General features: G+C 39.9%; 1 protein-coding gene across 1 annotated transcript in view; it reads left to right on the forward strand.

Moving 5' to 3' along the window:
* The window catches only part of MROH1 (maestro heat like repeat family member 1), a 177452-nt gene that overhangs the window by 65750 nt on the left and 89850 nt on the right, over nucleotides 1–21852 (forward strand). Inside the window, 5 exon segments of the mRNA XM_043977158.1 lie at nucleotides 8355–8468; nucleotides 9645–9718; nucleotides 10179–10301; nucleotides 15006–15029; nucleotides 15032–15118. Of these exon segments, the coding sequence (XP_043833093.1) occupies nucleotides 8355–8468; nucleotides 9645–9718; nucleotides 10179–10301; nucleotides 15006–15029; nucleotides 15032–15118 (422 nt within the window).

A 21852-nucleotide genomic window follows, 5' to 3' on the forward strand; every position in this document is an offset into this window, starting at 1 on the left:
AGGACAATTTTAACTCATACTCATGATGAATGCTTGTGTGTGGAAAGGAAGGGAACAGAGGGACAATGCTGCCCAGTGGATAGAGAGCCACCTGAGTACAAGGCCCACCTTTGACACCTACTTTCCATGTGACCAAGGGCAAGTTTCTTAACCTCCCAGGGCTCCCAAGAAACTTTCTGAGACAATTAAATTGAAAAGAAGTTGCTGATCTACATTGATAGATGAAGTTTCTCACTAAGAACTCCTTATAATGATGGAATCACAGGTCTGATCTCTATTGAGGAGAGTGGGGTGTAGAATAGACTGGAGAAACAACTAGCTTTCTTTTTCTGTCTTTCCCCAGGGTGCTTCTGTGCTTTTTAATTTCTGTAGCATATTAGTTTTCTAGGAAGAAAAAGATTTTTGTTAGCTTAACAGTTCTTACAGGATTCCCACTGAATTAATCCCTTTTCCTGGTAATCTTGGTGGCGTCTATTTAAATTTATTATGTTTCTGAGTATGGTTTAGGAGAATATTAAATCATAAATTCCTAGTAGTAGTTTCAGATGGTGGTGGTAGTGTCTAGGACATAATGGTAAAGAACACTAGTTGACATGTTGTGTGGTATACAATAGAGTGAAAAAGAAATGTCCACTGTAACAAACAAACAAGCAAACAAAAAGAAGTGTTCACTGAGGGCTACAAGATCCTCTCTTTTCTCGAGTCCCTCCTTAGATGAGATTGACAGCTTAAGGGAAGTGTTGCTGTCTTTCAGGTTTGAGTGCTGGTCTCTCCCTACCTGTACCCCAAATATGATTTTCAGGCCAGTCTCATAGGTGAGAATTAAAACTTCCTGTTGAGGGCCCTTATGGGAGAAAATTGTATTTCCTTCTCCCTCACAGAGCTATGGTTAGGAATAGGTTCAGCTGGTATCTTAGCTAATGGTGAAGAGAGTCTAGGTTCTGGGTCTGAGTCAGGAAAACCCACTCTAAGATTAATTTACCTAATTTACCTTTGTAAGAGAAATAAAAAGAGTTTCTCTTCCTTTTGAAAAAGTTGGTCTCTCTTAGAAGTTAGCCACAATCATTATGACTGATTCAAAGGAACTCTGATGCTATTACCAAGTAGTCAATCAGCAAACATTTATTTTGAAGTGGATTTCTTCTTTTTTTCTCTCTCTTTTAAATAATTATTTAATATTCTGTTTTCCCCCAGTTACATGTAAAAACAGTTTTTAACATTTTTTTTTAAATTCTGAATTCTGTAGCAATATTGTTCAATGAAGAACTGTGAATGACTTAGGTGTTCTTAGCAGTACAATAATCCAAGACAACCTAGAAAGACTCATGATAAAGTATACTATCTGCCTCCAGAAAAAGAACTGATATTTTTTAATACAGACTAAAACATGCTTTTTCACTTTCTTTCACTTTTTTCTTTTATTCAAGTATTGTACAAAATGATTAATATGGAAATGTTTTTGTTTTTGTTTTTTGGGAGGCAATGAGGGTTAAGTGACTTGCCCAGGGTCACACAGCTAGTAAGTGTCAAGTATCTGAGGTCAGATTTGAACTCAGGTCCTCCTGAATCCAGGGCCAGTACTTTATCCACTGCACCACCCCAATATGGAAATATTTTATACAGTTGCACATGTATAACCCATATATGATTGCTTACCATCTCAGGGAAGGGGATGGAGGGAGAGATAAAATTTGGAACTAAAAACTTTAAATAAAAATGTTAAAAATTTTTTTTTAATGAATTCTACATTCTCTCTCTTTCCTTTGCCTTCATTAAGAACACAAGCGGGCAGCTAGGTGGCTCAGTGGATAGAGCATTGGCCCGGGATTCAGGAGTACCTGAGTTCAAATCCGGCCTCAGACACTTGACACTTAATAGCTGTGTGACCCTGGGCAAGTCACTTAACCTCAATTGCCTCACTAAAAATAAAAAGAAAAGAAAAGAACACAAGCAATTTGATCCATGTGTAGTTATGTAAAACATTTCCATGTTAGTCATGTTGTGAAGGAAAACAGAGAAAAATAAAGAAAGTTTAAAAAGTATGCTTTGATCTGTATTGAGACTCCATCAATTCTTTCTCTGGGGACAGATAGCATTTTTCATCATAAGTCCTTCAGAGTTGTCTTGGATCATTGTATTGCTGAGAATAGTTAAGTCATTCACAGTTAATCCTTGTACAATATTTTTGTTGCCTTATACTGTGTTCTCCTGGTACTGTTCATTTCACTTTGCATCAGCTCGTGTAAGTCCAGGTTTTTCTGAGAGCTTCCTGCTGATCATTTATTAATTTTTTCATTTAAAAATTTTTTTTCAGGGCATTGAAGGGTAAGTGACTTGCCCAGGGTCACACAGCTAGTAAGTGTCAAGTGTCTGAGGCTGGATTTGAACTCAGGTCATCCTGAATCCAGTGCTAGTGCTTTATTAACTGTGCCACCTAGCTTCCCCTCCCTGCTCATCATTTATTCTAGCACAATAGTATTCCATCATAATCATATATATTTCTTAGAGTATAGCTACAAAAGGAAGGAGAGATATAGGATAATAGCTACTGGGGATGAATAGATCAAGTAAGAGTTTTCTGAAGATGAGGGAGACAGAGAATGATGATTGATAAGAGACTGGGGATGACCAGTGGGCAATCCACTGGAGAACACAGAATGGAATGGGATCACCTGTGCTTGTGGAGTGGTTTGCCTTGGCAAAGAGAAGGGCCACCTCTCTGTGGTGGTTGTTTTTCCTTTGTTCTTGAAGAGGACCATAACATTGGGGTGATGTCATGACTTGCAGTGAATTAGATTTAAGTGAGGAAGGGATGTACAAAGTCGCCAGCCTCACTTTCTCCTTCACAGCCATCCGCATCCAGTGGCAAGATATATTATTAGGATAACTGGGGATGGCCCCTGATGTTTAAGGTAATTGGCATTAAGTGACTTACTAAGGGTCACATAACTAGTAAGTGTCTGAGATGAGATTTGAACTCAGGTCCTCCCAACTTCAGGGCCAGCCCTCTATTCACTGGGCCACCTCGCTGCCCTACCTCTCTTTGGAAATAGTGGTAGAAGGCATCTTTGTGATGTGAGATTAGGAGGCTGTGAGAAACAGAAGCTCTCAGAAAATTCAGTTGTGTCAGTAAAATATGAAGGAAGGTTCTCAGCTAAGAGCAAAGGGGAGCCTTGGGAGTTTTGAGGAGGGGTAAAAAGGTTTGGAAAAGCTGCTGTGGTGACTGGAATTGTGAATCAATCAATGAAATGGAAAATTATTACTTTCCTCAGTGAGTTGAGATTACCTAACAGATTTGTAGTGGACCCAGTCAGCATGGCTTTGTCATTTTCTCCAGATTTTTTTCAACAGTATGTGAATACATGGTAGAAGAAATATAATGCTGGTGCTTGGCAGGGCAGGATTGACATAGAGGAAAGGGACTAGAGAGTAGAGGCTACTGTAGAGTTGAACTGGTTCACCAAGGGGTCAAAATAGGGAAGGGAAGAGAGTGTAACCAATATAGGGGTGATGGCTTGGGAAAGAACTGAAAGATTGGAGACCCCAGTGAGGAAGAAGAACAGGGTTTAGAGTTGTATGATAGAAGCAAAGATAGAATGATGAAAGATTAGCATATCCAGAATTATGGGCAGTTAGGTAGTACAGTGGATAGAGTGCCAAACCTGGAATCAGAAAAACTTATCTACCTGAGTTCAAATCTGGTTGCTGACATTTCCTAGCTATATGACCCTGGGCACGTCACTTAACCCTGTTTATTTCAATTTCCTCTTTTGTAAAATGAGCTAGAGAAGGAAGTGGTATAAACCACTCTTTTATCTTTGCCAAGAAAACCCCAAGTGGGGTCATGAAGATTCAGACACAACTGAACAACAGCAAATCCAGAATCAGAAGATGGTCAGTAGTGTTGAATACGGAAGATTTAGAAGAGGAAGTAGAGGCTCTGACTTTAGATAACAAATGTAGACAGTTTTTTCAGGGAGTTTGAGAAAAGGAGGAGAAATATAAGATGATAGGGATGGTAAGATCTAGTGAAGGTTTCTTTTTCAGATTTTTTTAGCTTTGGGATGTTTGTAGGCAGCGAGGAAAAAACTAGTAGATAGAGAGAGGAGGGATGGTAATGAGAACAATCTTTTGGATTAAAGATGAAAGAGATAAGATAAAGAATACGTGTAGTGAGATTGGCCTTGAGAAGGAGAAAGGCCAGTTTCATCATCAGATATTCCAAGGAGGAATTTCTGATTCTAAAAGAGAAGACACGAATAATACCAAGGTGTTGTGAGATGTAAAGAAGGGGGGAAGAGCTGCCCATGGCAAGTGGCCTCGATTTTCTTAGTGACGTATGAGTCAAGATCCTTAGCTGAGACATAGCAGGTAAGAAGCAGTATAGAGAACTAAAGACTGCCTTGTTGCCAGGAGATTCTAGTTGCAATTAAATAACAAATTTGTATTGTGTATGTTGGGTGTACAGTTGTATGCCTTCCTTCAGCCTCATTCAGCACCATGTGAATAAGAAACAGAACAGGGATGGTCTTAGGGTTTAGCAACATGTGACTGGTGACAGGACAAGGGGTAAAGGGATTCCATAGTAGAAGATAATACAGAGTTTTAACTGGCTAACCAAGGGTTGGAGATTGGGAAGTGAGAAAAGTATAAACAGATTAGGGATAATACTATAGGACCATACTGAGGGGTAAAGGGATTGGCAGTCATGGTGGGGACAGAGACTAGGTTAAGGAGGAATAGGGCATAGGAAACAAAGGAATGATAGGTTATGACTGGATAAAGAATTTCACTGCTCTTGATCAAGGAAGTGGAACATTTATAGGTGATTGTAAGAGGAAGGATGTGTACCTCCCTGTGTATAACTGAGGTGGACTAGAAGAGAGCAGATCATGGGATTTGAGGAGGCTGAGGAACAGACATTAAAGCGTTTGAAGGAACATTAACAAATATGTTTAAGTTCTCTAGCAGAAGGGTAGGATTTTTTGGGGAAAGAAAGACTGCGAGCAAGACATTGAACTCATTGAGAAAAAAAGGCCAATATCTGGAGAGCCAGCAGCTGTCTCTTTTATTTTTTAAACAGTTTTCAGTTTTTGCTTTGTTATCATAATGTATATGTGTGTTTAATTAAAAGAATAAATCATTCTTGACTTATCTTATTTCCTTATGTGACAAGATTTTTAGCCTAAATAGGTCAGAGGAATTTTAGGAAGTAAATAAGAAGCTGCCTAGATTCAAAGATTATATGGCAGTTAACTACTTTCATGTCTCCCTGTTCTGCCAGTATTTGGACCCAGTGCTACTTTTTCTACAAGAGAACCCATTCCTGGACCTCTTTACCCTCATGGAGATTTGGGCTTATCTGAAATACTGTGATAATGCAGCACTTGGACTGTATGACATTTGATAATGGGTAGAAGGTGGATTCAGGGAGACATAGTTTTATCACAATTATCTTCATTTTTCAGTTGAGGAAACTTGATAGACAGCAGTTAAATGGTTTGCCCAGGGTCACACAACTAGTGTGTGTATGAGGCTATATTTCAACTGAGGTCTTCCTGACTCCAGGCCCAACACTCAGTGGACTATGCCACCTAGAAGCATTTATTAAGCACCTACAACATTTTAGAAAAAATGCTAGACCACAGGCACAAATAAAATGTTGCCTGCCTTCAAGGAGCTAGATAGTAGCTACTCTATTGTGTGTTGTTGTTGTTGTTGAGTAATTTTCCAATTGTGTCTAACTCTTCATGACCCCATTTGCAGTTTTCTTGGCAAGGATAGTGGAGTGGTTTGCCATTTACTTCTCCAGCTCATTTTACAGATGAGGAAACTGACTTGCCCAGAGTCACAAAGCTAGGAGGTGTCTGAGGCCAGATTTGAACTCAGGAAGATGAGTCTTCCTGACTCCAGGCTTGGCACTCTATCCACTGTGCCATCTACCTGCCCTCGTTATAGTAGATACAAAGATGAAGAAGTTTCCTGCCTCCAGAGAGCTGATAACCTAGGTGAGAAGACATGTCATGCTCACAGGGCAGCATATAGTTAATTGATGTTTAATTAGTTTGGACAAAATATTCTAGGAATTTGGAGGAGGGTAAGGTTTTTATGGGCTGAGCTTGTTTGGGAAGGCTTTACTGGTTGAGAGGGTGAAGTTAGCTGAGGTGGATGTAGATAAGTGAAGAGCAGTCTAGGTGAAGGAAATTACCTGCGCAGGTACAGGTTCAGGAATTGATTTTAATTTAAACTCCATTAGGGCAAGGAATCTTATTTTATTTAATCTCCCCCAAATACCTAGCACAGTGAGCATATTTGAACTGATAATATGTGGCTACAGCAGATTTGAAGTCTTGCCACAACTTTTTATCCCATTTAACTTTTCATCCATATCTTTGCATAAACCCTCCAAAGGGGATAGGACTGTAGGTCCAGAGCTGGGAGGGGCCATGGGAAGGCCATTCAGTCCAACTCCTATCTTTTACAAGTATGGAAATTGAGACCAAGGAGGTTTTTGGATGCCAAAGGTCACACAGGGAGTATAGGTACCAGAGGTAGGAGGTTCCTAGCTTCTAAAGGTTTGCAAAGGAACCAGGCACAAGGTGGTACTTCTTTCTAATACTTATGGGCTCCCAGTGTAGTATTTCAGCCATCTATTGTCTGATTCTTGCTATAGACTAGCCTACTTCCTTTTCCATTTATGGTCATACAATGTCTTTTATACTTATCTAGGTTTGTAAACTTCACATAATAAAATTTTAATTTGAACAAGACAGCACATCCTGTCATGCATTGTGGGTGCAATAATTTCTGGAGACAACTTTTCTCAGCAGAGTAAATTGATAGAAGAGGTCCTTTTACTTGGCCCCTTGGTCACCTGATCTATCCCCATTAGACTTTTTCTTGTGGGATCACATCAGAACTGTTGTGATTCAACTAAACATTGATCTTTGGATGATCATAAGGCTAGGGTTGCAAATGCAACCCTTTCAGTCTCTGAACAGCAGCTGATAAAAGTTTTTACAAAGTTCAAAGGTTGACTAGAGTGATACATACATAGCATAAAATAGTGGTTACATTGAATTTTAATCAGAAATATAGCAGTATTTTAACATTTTTAAGTAGTTTCAAATGGTTTTTGGAAGTTTGTAGCATTTATTCTTCTGAAGTTATTATAAAGCATAAAACTGTGCTAAGACTTTCTGGGATACCCTCTACATCATCAGTAATCTCTTTTTCATTCATGTATTTATTCTTTCAACAAGCATTTGTTGCATGTGCTAATGATATACAGATACACAGATTTGAGAGTCATTTGCATAGAGATGATTATTTAATCCATGGAAGCAGATGGGATCACCAAGAGAATGATAAAAGGTAAAAGAAGAGACATTCTAGAGTAAATGATTAATAGATGTTGACCAGGATGATGGATAGGGACTGGAGGTGTGATATCATTAGCATAGGGAACTCCCAAATATGAAACTTCCTCTAGCATTTTCTGTGCAAGCTCATAGTCTTAGTGTTACTGAGAACACTGAGAGGTAAAGGGAATTGCTCAGAGTCACACAGCCCCCTTGTGTCAGAGGTGAGACTTAGACTCCTACCTTCCATGCTCCATGGCCAGCTCTATATCCACTGTGCCACCCAGAAATGTTGCCTGATTAAGTGTTGATGAAATTAAATGGAATGGTAAACATATAAAGCATGTGAAAAAGAGGAAAGAAGAAAAATAGATAAGACAGTGAAGAAAACTGTGGCTAGAGCAGTGGGAGGTAAAGCGAAGTTCATTTCCAACTGTTTGTGAAGCTTGTTGAGTAGAGCAAATGGTATTAGGCAGATCGATTTCCTGTCCCTGGACTGTGCAGACTGAGCCCTCCCAAGAGCTCATGCTTTGGCTCTTTTTGTTTTGGTTTGGTTTTGGTTTTGGTTTTGTGGGGCAATGAGGGTTAAGTGACTTGCCCAAGGTTACACCTCTAGTAAGTGTCAAGTGTCTGAGGTCGGATTTGAACTCTGGTCCTCCTGAATCCAGGGCCAATGCTCTATCCACTGCGCCACCTAGCTGCTCCCTCATGCTTTGGTTCTTCTTTTCTTTTTTTCTTTTTTTCTTTTTTTTTTGCAGGGCAATGGGGGTTAAGTGACTTGCCCAGGGTCACACAGCTAGTAAGTGTTAAGTGTCTGAGGCTGGATTTGAACTCAGGTACTCCTGAATCCAGGGCCAGCGCTTTAACCACTGCGCCATCTAGCTGCCCCATGCTTTGGTTCTTAACTGCAGGAGATGGTCTTGAACTGCCTCTTGAGTCTAGACTGTGTCCTTTGATGGACCCCTTGACTGACAAATTGTCCTTGTCTTGCAGCCTGCTCCTTTCCTGACCGCCTTTTGGCCTTCTTGCTTCCTAAGCTAGAAAACAGTAATGAGAGAATTCGAGTTGGGACCTTGCACATCATGAGGCAAGTCATCAACTCAGCCTGTAAGTATGCATACTGACCATCTTGTTCAGTGGTTTTGGCATTTGAAGAGGGAAGCAATTTATGGTACTGTCCAGGGACCTTTCCCTTTCATTTTACCTCCTCTAGCTCCCAGACTTTGGCCTATTTCACTGTTTCCTAGCACCCTAGAAGGTACACTCCAACAAGTCTGTTTGCCTTCTTAGTAGCAGGTAACTACTTTGATGATGGAAGAGATTGTCTGTTGACTAAAATTTGAATTATCCAATAATATATGCCATTCCTATTCCTCTGAACTGACAATGTAAGGTATGGGTTTGGGGCAAAACCCTGGTCTGAGAATCAGAAGACATGGATTATAATCCAGGCTATACAGTTAATTTACCATATGATCTTGAGCAAGTCTTTCTCCCCCTTTAGGGACTTAGTTTCAACCTAAGGGTCCACTCCAATTTAGAAGTTAGACCTAGTGAGATGTTGAGGTGTCTTCTAGCTCTGGTTCTATGATTCTCTATCACAATTTCCTCTCCCAGGTCTCCTGTAGTAGAAGGTTTCATAGGGCCCTATTTCTTTGGAAAAGAGACTCCAAATACCTCTCTAAATGAAATACCAGATCACTGTTTAAAAGAGTCGTGGATTGGGCAGAATGGCATCTAGGAAATGTGAAAAGAGTAACTTCCTTAGTTATTCAGTAGCATATGGTCAGTAGCTCGCCTGCATACTGCTACCATGTTCCCTTGGCTTATCTCAGCTCCCTGACAAATTGGACAACTCCAGAATGAGTAAATACAAAGTTTGGTCCTGGTTACTGCTTGTGCTCCCCGTACTCAGTATGTACCCATTGAGTGTATCCTTATGGCTTCCTTGGGCATAGAGGTCCTAGGGATGATAAAAGTGGTAAATAAAATTTTTATAGCATTTAAAAGACAGAGAATGGGTTTTCCCTTTCCCTTTCCCTTTCCCTTTCCCTTTCCCTGCTGGGACCAAAACCTTAGGACTAAAAATAGAGAGATGAATGAATGAGGGCCAGAGTTATATAGAGAAGATTTTGTAGACTGGGATTCAAGGGATTATTGAGACCTATCCTCAACCTGTTTTAAAGAGGATTTGGGTGGGAGGGGGAGAGAGAAGAGGGGTTAGGATTAAATCAGAAGCCTGGGACCAGAGGATACTGAGGCACACTTTTTGGTCTCTTTCAGCTGCTCAGATGGAGATTAAAAAGCCTTTTATTCTGTCATCCATGAAGTTTCCCCTGTTGGACACTAACAACAAGGTAAGTGAAGTGGCTTCTTTGCCCATTGAATCAAACAGTTATAGGATTAGATAATTACCACTATAGATGCTCTACCAGGAAATAGCTCAGCACTCACTAGCCTGGACTCACTCCTTTTTGAGCCTAATCCTGATCAGAGAAATGACAAAATACAGCCACATGATGAATGAATTTGGTGTGAACAGTGAGACCTTCACTTAGTAACAGTTGGCATCTCCTCTCACTATAGCTTAGTGATAGGTGGCTCCTCTGCAGTGTGTCCTATTGGCTTTGATGTACTTTATCTTCAGGGAAACCCCCAGCAGAATTTGGAGTTGTGGCTCAGTCAGCAGTTCCTGTGGCTGGTTGTCTGGGGTCATTTGTCTTCTTTGCTTGATCTTTAAAAAAGAGATATCCATCTTGATTGTGGATCTGCCTGAGCAATGCTGGCTTGATCTTATTTTTCTTTTCTCCTGAATAGGTGAAGAGGGCTGTGGTGCAGGTAATCAGTGCTATGGCCCACCATGGTTATCTGGAGCAGCCTGGGGGTGAGATGATGATAGAGTATATTCTTCGACAGTGTGCCCTGCCACCAGAACCAGTGGTAAGGGGGAATTTAACCTCCTCTGGGTTGTAAACAAGGGTCTATGACCTGGAATAACCAAAAAACTAGATCGGTACAAAACACTTGACATAAATGACACTTGGACATAATTAACCTTAGGCACAGGCAGGTAGGGAACATACTTGTGGAGAAGTCAAAGAGTCATGGTTTGGGTTGGGAGTTTTTGTTTGTTTGTTTTTAGCCATATCAGCTTATAAACAAAAAAAGGTCCCAATGATTCTTCAACAAACATTTATTTTTTATTTTCCATTTATATGTAAGGGTAGTTTTCAACATTCATTTTCATAAGATTTAGAGTTCTAAATTTTTCTCCTCCCTTTCCTCCCCCCTCCACAAGATTGCAATCAGGTTATATATGTACAATCCCAAGTGTTTCTTTTTATCAGTTCTTTCTATAGGGGCGCATAGTAAGCTTCCTCTTAGTTCCTTGGGATTTTCTTGGATCAGGTCCCATGATTCTTGACCTCTATTTGCATCCTACCACATTGTATTCTGATCATAGATCATGTATTAATGACCCTGGCTCTGAATTATGTTAATTTCCTTATCCATCAGTCATTCAGGTATTTATCAAGTGCCTGTTCTATGCCAGGCACTGTGCTAAGTGCTGGGGATGCAACAAGAAACAAAAGACGACCTCTGTTCTCAAAGGAGCTATGGGAGAGAACACATACACACAAATACATACAAAGCAAACTATATACAGAATAAATAGGAAATACTTAACATTGGAAGGCACTGGAAATAAGAAGAGGTTGGGGAAGTCTTCCCATAGGAGGTAGGATTTTAATTGAGACTTAAAGGAAGCTAAGGTGGTCAGTAGTCAGAGAGGAGGAGGGAGAGCATTCCAAACATGAGGACCGCCATTGAAAATGCCCAGAGCTAAGAGATGGCATGCCCTGTTCTTGTAAAAACCAGGAGCTCAATGTCACTGAATTGAAGAGTACATGTTTGGGGAGTAAGGTGTATAAAAAAGTAAAGGTAGGCGATGAATAGGTATACAAGGCTTTGAATGCCAAACAGAGGCATTTTATTTGCTCTTGGAGTCAATATGGAGCCACTGGAGTTTATAGAGTAGAGCAGTGGGCATGATCAGGACTTTTGTTTTAGGAAAATCATTTTAATGGCTGACTGGTAGATGGATTGGACTGAAGAGAGACTTGAGGCAGGCAGAGTTATCAGCAGGCTATTGCAGGAATCATAGCAGGAGGTGATGAGAGTCTGCACTAGAGTGATGGCAGGGTCAGAGAAGAAAAGAGGTTGCTTGGAAACAGATTGGATATTTTTAGGAGAGGATGATGGGGGAAACTCCTAGGTTGTGAGCCTGAAGGAGCTGGGAGGATGGTGTTGCCCTCTAGAGTAATAGGGGAGGTTGAAGGTGGAGAAGATGTAAGGGAGAAATAATGAATTATGTTTTGGGTATTTTGAGTTTTAGATGCCATTGGACATCCAGTTCAAGATGTCTGAAAAGTAGTTGGAGAAGTGCTATTGGAGGTCAGCAAAGAGAGATTCAGGCAGGAAAGGTGGATTTGAAAATCATCAGCATAGAGAGTGGAGTTAGATGCATGGGAACTGATGAGATCAAGTGAAGTAGTATAGAGGGAGAAGAGAAGAGGGCCTAGGACAGAGTCCCAAAGGGCATCTATAGTTGAAGGGCATGGTCTGAAAGAGGATCTAGCAAAAGGGGTAGTCATGGGAGGAGGAGAACCAGGAGAGGAGTGATCAGCAGTGTTAAAGGCTGCAGAGAGCTTAGGTAGAATGAGGATTGAGAAGAGGCCATAGGATTTGACAACTAAGAGATCATTGGTAACTTTGGAAAGAGCAGTTTCAATTGAAATGATGAGATTGGAAACTGGATTAAGGTTTAAGAAGAGATTGAGAAAGTAGAGGGCATTTATTGTATATGGCCTTTATGAATTTAGCTACAAAGAGAAGAAGAGATAGAGGATGATCGTTTGCTGGGATGGAAGGATCAAGAAGCGTTTGGTGGATTTTTTTTTTCAGAGTAAGGGAGACATGGGCATGTTGTAGGCAGCAGGGAAGGAGCCAGTAAAGAAGGAAATAGAAAATAAGAGAAAACGAGGTGACAGAGGGGTATTCTATTGGAAGAGAAGGGATAGAATGGATCCCTTGAATAAGTGGAGGCATTAGCCTTGAGGGCATAAGACTACCTCATTGTTGTGAGATAGAGGTGAGAAGAAGGTGGCAGAAGGTATCTGAGTGAAGGAAATGAGGAAGAAGAGAGAAGAGGAAGCTTGTGGTGAATAGCCTCAGTCTTTTCTGTAAAATAGGAGGCAGGTTTCTTATCTGAGAATGGGGGAGGGAGACCCATGGGAGATTTGAGGAGGGATAAAAAGGTTTGGAAGAGCTGCTGTGGAGAATGGGAAAGTGAGTTGATAAGGGAGGTATAGTAGGATTGCCTAGCAACAGTTAGGGCCCAGTTGAGTTTGTGTAGCATAAATTTGTAGTGACCCAGTCAGAATAGTTGAGTGCTTTATCCATCTCCATTCATCAGCACATGTGTAGGAGTGAAGGCAACTAATGGGGAATATGAGGCTACAGTCCTTCAACATTAATCTTCCACTATGAGGAGTGGAAGCTCATGTTAATAGTATGTTAATTTAGTGGTTTGGAGGGGGGGGCAGGGCACGGCGGTGAATATTTGAAAAAAGAAGGGACAAAATATGCACACTCCACTTTGCAAATTCTTTTTAAAAATAAAAACATTTTTATTAAATAATTATGCATAGGGGCAGCTAGGTGGCACAGTGGATAGAGCACCGGCCCTGGAGTCAGGAGTACCTGAGTTCAAATCCGGCCTCAGACATTGACACTTACTAGCTGTGTGACCTTGGGCAAGTCACTTAACCCCCATTGCCTCACTTAAAAAAAATAATTATGCATAACGAATAAATACTAATCTCCATATAAAAACAAAGTAACCCAATGTAACAAGGCTAAAATTTTTTTGTTTTGTTTTGTTTTGGTGGGGCAATGGGGGTTAAGTGATTTGCCCAGGGTCACACAGCTAGTAAGTGTCAAGTGTCCAAGGCTGGATTTGAACTCAGGTACTCCTGAATCCAGGGCTGGTGCTTTATCCACTGTGTTATCTAGCCACCCCACAAGGTTAAAATTTTTAAAAATCATACTCCCAAGTTGTTAAGTCCCTCTTGTATTGCTCAACTTAACTGTTATTAAACTCTATTCTTAGATTGTTTCACCCAAGGACCGTGTCAAGAATTATCCTCCACTCTGGCCTACTATTTTCTGTTCTGGCCCATTGTCTGCTTGTCTGGGAAGAGTTTGATAATGCTTATAACAATTCCCATTCTGAATTCTTGCCCTTCTAGTCAGTATTCCCTGGCATGGAGAAACTTTCTAATTTCTTGAACACAGGTTCATTTTTGCCATTAAATTTTCACTGGTACCTATCAACTAATCCCTCACCATTTATCAATGAATCATAAGTGTCTACTGTATGTCAAGTGATGGAAATGCAAGTACAAAGAATGAAACAATCCTTGCTCACAGAGAACTTACATTCTCCTGAAGAAGACGTATAAAACATAAATATGAAGCTAATACACATAATACACACATAGATGCAAGTTGTTAACTACAAGATGAACGGATATTTGTCACCCTGGCAAAATCTAGATACACGGGGCAGCTAGGTGGCTTAGTGGGTAGAGCACCGGCCCTGGATTCAGGAGTACCTGAGTTCAAATCCGGACCTCAGACACTTAACACTTACTGGTTGTGTAACCCTGGGCAAGTCACTTAACCCCAAATTGCCTCACCAAAAAAAAAAAATAAATCTGATTAAATGCTTACTATGTACCAGGCTCTAAAAGCACCAGGGATACAAAAAGAGGTAACTGACAGTCCCTGCCCTCAAGTAGCTCACAATCTAATATGAGAGACAACAAAACAAATAAATATCTACAAAGCAAGCTAAAGAAAGGATAGGAGATAACTCACGAGGGAAGGCACTAGAATTTAGAGGCCTTGGAACAGCCTTCCTATAAAAGAAGGGATTTTAGTTGAGATTTAAAGGAAGCCAGAAAGCAGAACTGAAGAGGGGGAGCTTTCCAGGCATGGGAGACAAACAGAGAACATGTCCAGAGCAGAGAGATGATGGAATATCTTGTTTGTGGAACAGCCAGGATGTCGGTGTTACTAAACTGAAGAGTACATAGCAGGGAAAAAGGTGTAAGAAGACTGGAAAGGTAGGTGGGGGCTAGATCATGAAGGACTCTGAATGACAAACAGGGACTTTGTATTTGGTCCTGTAGGTAATATGGAGCCCCTGGAGATTATTGAGGGGGGTGACATAGTCACCCATGTAATATGGGGTTTTAGGTGGGTGTCATACAGGAGCAAGTGCTGTTGGGGCTTTATCTTTCAAATGAATGCAGTAATTACTCAGGTCTTTTATTGTGAAAGTACTATGTATTGGCAACTGATAGTTATGAAGGGGAGAGGAGAGAGTCAAAGAGAATTCTGGGTGTTGAGTCAAGGTGACTGGAAGGATAGTAGTGCCATTAACAGAAATGGGAAAGTTGGGAGGAAGATCAGGTTGTTGAGATGGACCTCCTATTGGCCTGCAGTGTGGGAAAGAATGGGGTAATGCTGGGCAATCCCACTCCTGTTTTCTTACATTCTCCTCCTTCCTCGAAATAGCCTAAGAAGCAGTCTCCAGAAAACTGAAGGACTTCTTAGCTAGTGACAGTGTCCGGACTATCAGCATCAATACACTGTATCTTATCAGTACCACTGTGGACAGGATGAATGATGTAAGTGTCCCAACTCCCTTTGTTTCTTTTTGTAAATGGAGACTATACCACTGCCACCTTTAAAGAGCTGGTGTCTAGCATATCAGCAGTAATAAGTCACTGACATACCCTACCTGTTGATTAGGAATATTCTCTGTAAACTTGGAAGGAAAGATTGGACTAAATAGGTTGGAACTAGGAAGGCTGTTGAGCATGTTATTATAGCAGTCCAGGCAAGAGATGGATAAGGTGTGAATGAGAATGGGCCAAACTTAGGTATGAACTTGAGTCAAATCCTGGTTTGCTGCTTTATTACCTGTAAGATCTTGGACAAGTCACATAATCTCTCTGAGCCTCAGTTTTTTCAACTGTAAAATGTGGAGAGATCAGATAACTTCTGAGGTTCCTTCCAGTTTTAGATGTATGATCCAATGACTTCATCAGTGACCTGGGTTCCAATTCTACCTCTGACACTTCACTTTGTGACCCTCTGGAAGTTGCTTAACCCTCTCTTCTGTAATATGAGGAGTTTTAATTAAATGGCTTAAAGTCTCTTACAGCTTTATACTTGTGATCCTGTGGTTGTAGCCCATCTTAAACTGGCTCATCTTGTGCTGAGGCTCTTATCTGGGATCCCTCCTAATTTCTCCCCAGGAGCTCATTTCAACATGCTGGAGAACTTCCTTGCTTTTTCTCTCTGGTATTTTTTGTTTTTAATATCACCTACATTTCCTAATATAGTCTTTCTCCCTCTTTCTTCCTCCCTTTCTCCCAGAGAACCATTGCTTAAAATGAAGAATTTTTTTTAAAAGGGAAAGACAACTAGTATAGCATAACTAAGATATCAAGTCCAATATTATATGCAGAGTTCCACATCCATAGTCCCCAACCTGTATAAAAAAGGAGGGAGGTACATTTGTATATCTTTTCTTTGGGGTTAAGCTTGGCCAGTATAATTTTACAACATTCACTTGAAATTGTTTTGTTGTTACCATTTATATTGTTGTAGTCGTTGTGTACATTGTTTTCGTGACTTGACTTTGTTTTATGTAAGTCTTCTCATGCTTCTCTGTATTCATCATATTCATCATATTCATCATTTCTTCAGCACAGTGATATTCCATTACATTCCATTACAAACTGTAAGGGCCAAATTTAGTAAGGGGAAAGTTAATTGGGTAGCTTGCCATAATATTGGGGTTCAGAAAATAGTGAGGGACCTCTAGGTCCAAAGTTTCTCCCTTCCAAACTGCCTTTTTTAGTTATTTCTCCCAGGCCAATAAGAAAGGAGATTGACAGCCTCTTTACCACAAACAAATCAGGTTTTATTAATGGGAATAAAATATATGACAACGGTGAAATTAATAATGCCAGTGACAAGGGAATAGGTGAAGAGAAAAATGGATAAGCTTCCTGGCTCTAGCAAAGACTGACTCAATCCCCAAACCTGCTTCCAGCTCAGCTAATTTGAAGAGCTGGCCTCATTTCTGTCAACTCACCACCTAGGGTCCGTAGTTTCTATAGGAGTCAACTGTGCAGCCCCTCTCCGGTCTCCTCTCAGAAGCTCACCAACAGGAAAACCAGCTCCCAGCCTCAGTGTTCTCTTTTCTACCTTTTCTCTCCCTCCCCCAAAAGGGAGGTCCTTCAAGTTGCAAAGCTGAGATTGGTCCCCCGGTGACATCAGTAGTATATGTCACTCAGGGCAGGCCAGGTGTGGCCTATATCTAATCATCTCAGGTATTTAGTTGGTTTCTCAAATAATACTAGATCAATCAGGTGGGACCCCTGGGAGTCTGCCAAATTCCATTATTTTATCACAATACCATAACCTGTTTAGCCATTTTTCAATTTATGGACATCTGTTTTGTTTCTTTAATTACATAGAAATGAAGAATAAAATATAGGTGCTTTATTTTTATCCTTAACTTATTTGGGGTATATGACTATTGTATAACAGTATAATCTTTGGGTTAAAGGTTATGGATATGATAGTCATTTTCTTAGTGTAATTCCAAATTGATTTCCAGAATGGTTAGACAAATTTACAATTCCATTAACAACATATTAATGTGTCTGTTTCTGTATAATTCCTCCAACATTGACTCTTCCCATCTTTTGTCATCTGAGACACTGGATTTAATGTGAAACTGCTGAATTATTTTGATTTGCATTCTCTTATTGGTGATTTGGAATATTTTTGCATACAGTTGTTAATAGTTTGCAATTCTTCTTTTGAGATCTATTTGTTAATATCCTTTGACCATTTTGTTTTTTATCTCTTTTTGCATATGACCTAGTGGTGGTATTGCTAGGTCAAAGAGTATGCGTGGTTTTACAACCCTTTGGCCATAGTTCCAAATTGCTTAACAGAATGGTTGAATCAGTTTACAACTCTACCAACAGTACATTAATATCTCATTTCCCCATATCCCCTACAATATTTGTCATTTTCCTCTGCTGTCCTATTGTCCGAACCAATAGGTATGAGGTAGAATTGTTTTGACTTTAGTGAATGAGAGCATTTTTTTTCATATGGCTATAGATAGCTTTGATAATTTCATCTGAAAACTGTTCATATCTTTTGATCATTTATCAATTGGTGAATGACTCTTATGTTAATAAATTTAACTCAGTTCTCTATGTTTGATAAATGAGACTTTTAATCAGACAAAACTTGCTTCAAAAAACTTTTTCATAGTTACTATTACTAACTGTATTTCCCCCCATCCTATTTCCTTCCTATGCCATTTATTCTATTCTCTATCAACTGTGATGTTTAAAGTCTAAATTGTGGTCACCTTAAATTAGAAGCTTCAGCACCAGTCTTTGGGCATTAAACATTTATTAAAACATACAGGTATTAACATGGAGTTCAGAAAGTTAAGAAAAGGCCTATCTCCAATAGAGTTCTAGGCTGGTTGGATTCTTCCTCAAGTCCTCCTCCACGAGCCTGCTTTAATCAGGAACTCTTTCCAGCAAACTGATTGGGGAAGCTTTTTATAGGTCTGGAACAGAGGTGGTCCTTACACACTGCTTCAAGCTGATTGGTTGGCATCATCCAAATCCATTGGTTCTGAAGGTGTTCTCAAGGTGTGATTACAATCCAGTTAACTTGAAGTAGGCTAATCAGCAGTTAATCACTCTCACTTGATTCAGTCAGTCTAGATTAATCTCCAGGTGGGTCTTTCAGTATCTGCTAAATCTCATTATTTCATCACACTCCTTTCACCCTTTCCCGCCTCAAAAGTGTTTTGCTTCTGGGGCGTCTAGGTGGCACAGTGGATAAAGCACCCGGCCCTGGATTCAGGAGTACCTGAGTTCAAATCCAGCCTCAGACACTTGACACTTACTAGCTGTGTGACCCATGGCAAGTCACTTAACCCCATTGCCCCGCCAAAAAAAAAAAAAAAAAGTGTTTTGCTTCTGACTGCCCCCTTCCCCAATCTGCCCTCCCTTCTATCTCACACTGCCCCTTTATCCCCTTCCCTTCCTACTTTACTACAGGGTAAGACAGATTTCTATACTCAATTGAGTGTGTATGTTATTCACTCTGAACCAATTCTGATGAAAGTAAGGTTCACTCACTCCTCCACACTTCCCCCATCTTCCCCCTCCACTGTTGTAAGCTTTTTCTTTTTTCTTTTATGTGAGATATTGCTACTCTCTGTGCACAACATTTTCTTGGTTCTGCTCACTTTAGCTCACTTCAGTATACATCAGTTCATACAAGTCTTTCCAGACCTTTCTGAAATCATCCTTCTTGTCATTTCTTATAGCACAATAATATTCCATCATCAACATATACCACAGCTTGTTTAGCCATTCCCCAATTGATGAGCATTCCTTCGATTTCCAAAAAAGAGCTACTATTAATATTTTTGTACAAATAGGTCTTTTTCTCTTTTTGGGGTTGTCTTTGGGATATAAACCTAGCCATGGTACTGCTGGATCAAAGGGTATGTACAGTTCTGTAGCCCTTTGGGCATAGTTCCAAATCACTCTCCATAATGGTTGGATCTTTTCACAACTCCACCAACAGTGGATTAGTGTCCCAGCTTTCCCACATCCCTTCCAACATCCAGTAGTTTCTGATTTTGTTATATTTGTCACTCTGATAGGTGTGAGGTAATACCTCAGAGTTGTTTTAATTTGCATTTCTCTGATCAGTAGTGATCTAGAGCATTTTTTCATATTGTTATAGCTTTGAACTACCTGTTCATATCCTTTGACCATTTATCAATTGAGGAATGATCTGTATTTTTATAAATTTGACTCAGTTTTTTATATAATTGAGAAATGAGGCCTTTATCAGAGATATTTATTTCAAAAATCTTTCCCAGTTTTCTGCTTCCGTTGTAATCTTAGTTACATTAGTTTTGTTTGTGCAAAATTTTTTAAATTTTATATAATCAAAATGATCTGTTTTACATTTTGTTTTACTCTCTATATCTTCTTTTTTAATATTGACTAGAATTTTATTTTCCAAAATATATGTAAAAACAGATTTTAACATCAATTTTTAAAAATCTTTGTGTTCCAACTTCTCTTCCTCCTCTATTCCCCCCTCCCCTACTAGAATTCAAGCATTTCAAAATAAGTTATACATGAGTAGTCATGGAAAACATTCCCACATTAGCTAGGTTGTGAGATAAAATAGTCAAAAAATCACAAAACTTCAGATTGAGGAATTGTTAAAGAGGAGAAAAAAAAAAGTGTTTCCATCTGTTTTCATATACTCTCAGTTCTTTCTCTGTAGATGGGTTGCCATTTTCATAAGTCCTTCAGGTTATATTGGATCATTGCGTTGTTGAAAATAACAACATGCTTCCCAGCAGATCATCTTACGCTATTGCTGTTATTTTGTATACAGTACATTTCACTCTGCTTCAGTTCATGTAGGTCTTTCCAGGTTTTTCTGATAGTATCCTGTTCATCATAACCTGTATATAGTACCTTAAACTTGACAGAGAATTTTCTTCATAATAGCCCAGCAAGGTAGGTACCAATACATTTTGACCATTATAATCAATCATAACTATTTCCCTCCATCCTATTCCCTTCCCATGATATTTACTCTATTTTCTGTCTTCTTTTAACCTATTCCTCCTCAAAAGTGTTTTACTTCTAACTGTCTCCTCCCCTGCTCTGCACTCCCTTTTTTCACCCTTCCTTCCTTATCCTCTTCCCCTCCTACTTTCCTCTAGGGTTAAATAGATTACTCCTCCCAATTGGGTGTGAATGTTATTTCCTCCATGAGCCCACTCTGATGAGATTTAAGATCTTTGAGCTAATTCTGTGTTCTAAATTTTCTTCCTCCCTCCCTCCTCAACTCTCCCTATGAAATCAAGCAATTCAATATGTCATACTTGTGCAGTAATGCAGAACATCTTCACCTTCCTCAAAAGTGTTTTGCTTTTTAGTGCTCTCTCCCCCAATCTGCCCTTCTCTCCTTCCTCTTCCCCCCCCCTTATCTCCTTCCCCTCCCTCAGGGCAAAAACAGATTACTATACCTACTTGAGTATGTATATTAGTCCTTCTTTGAGCCAATTCTGATGATATTAAGGTTCACTCACTCCCCAACTCCTTCCCCCTCTTCCCCTCTCCCCCATAAGCTTTTTCTTGTTTTCTTCATGTGAACTACCTCTCCCCAGACCATCTCTCCCCTTCCCCCTCCCCCCGTCTATTCCTCCTACACCTCAACCCCATTTTAAAGATGTCATCATGGGTTAGTTAGGTGGCACAGTGGACAATGCACAAGCCCTGGACCCCAGGAAGGCCCCAAGCCCAAATCTGGCCCCAGACATAAAACACCCCACCCTGTCTGCCCCACAAAGAACAAAACATAAATGCTTTACAGATATCATCCCTTCATATTCAGTTCAGACCTGTGTCCTCTGTGAATTCCTTACTGAGATAGTTGTTATGAGTTCATGTAGGAATATAAACAGTTTGATCTTTTAATATCCCTCATGAAATCTTTTTCCTGTTTACCTTTTTATGCTTCTCCAGGATCTTGTATTTGAAATTCAAATTTTCTATTCAGTTCAGGTCTTTTCATAGCAAATGCCTGAAAGTCCTCTTTCTCATTGAAATTCCATTTTTGCCTCTGAAAGATTATGCTTAGTTTTGCTTGGTATGTGATTTTTGGCTGTAGTCCCAGTTCCATTGCCCTCTGGAATATCATATTCCATGCCCTCCGGTCCTTTAATGTAGATACTGCTAAATCTTGTTTTATCCTTATTGGAGCTCCACAGTATTTGAATTCCGTTTTTCTAGCTGCTTGCAATATTTTCTCCTTGACCTGGGAGTTCTGGAATTTGGCTATAATATTCCTGGAGGTTTTCCTTTTGGGATCTCTTTCAGGAGGTGATCAGTGGATTCTCTCAATTTCTATTTTAGCTTCTGCTTCTAGAATATCAGGGCAATTTTCCCTCACGATCTCTTGGATGGTGTCTAAGCTCTTGTTTTGGTCATGGTTTTCAGGTAGTCCAGTGATTTTCAAATTATCTCTCCTAGATTTATTTTCCAGGTCAGCTGTTTTTCCAAGGATATATTTCACATTGCCCTCTATTTTTTCATTCAATTGGATTTGCTTTACTGTGTCTTGGTTTCTCATAAGGTCACTAGCTTCCATTTGTTCAATCCTAATTCTTAGGCAATTATTTTCATCAGACAGTTTTTAAATCTCCTTTTCCATTTGACTTTTCAAACTGTTGACTTTTTTCTCATGACTCTGCTGCATTGCTCTCATTTCT

Source organism: Dromiciops gliroides, chromosome 1 (assembly GCF_019393635.1).
Source record: "Dromiciops gliroides isolate mDroGli1 chromosome 1, mDroGli1.pri, whole genome shotgun sequence".
Lineage (NCBI taxonomy): Eukaryota > Metazoa > Chordata > Mammalia > Microbiotheria > Microbiotheriidae > Dromiciops > Dromiciops gliroides.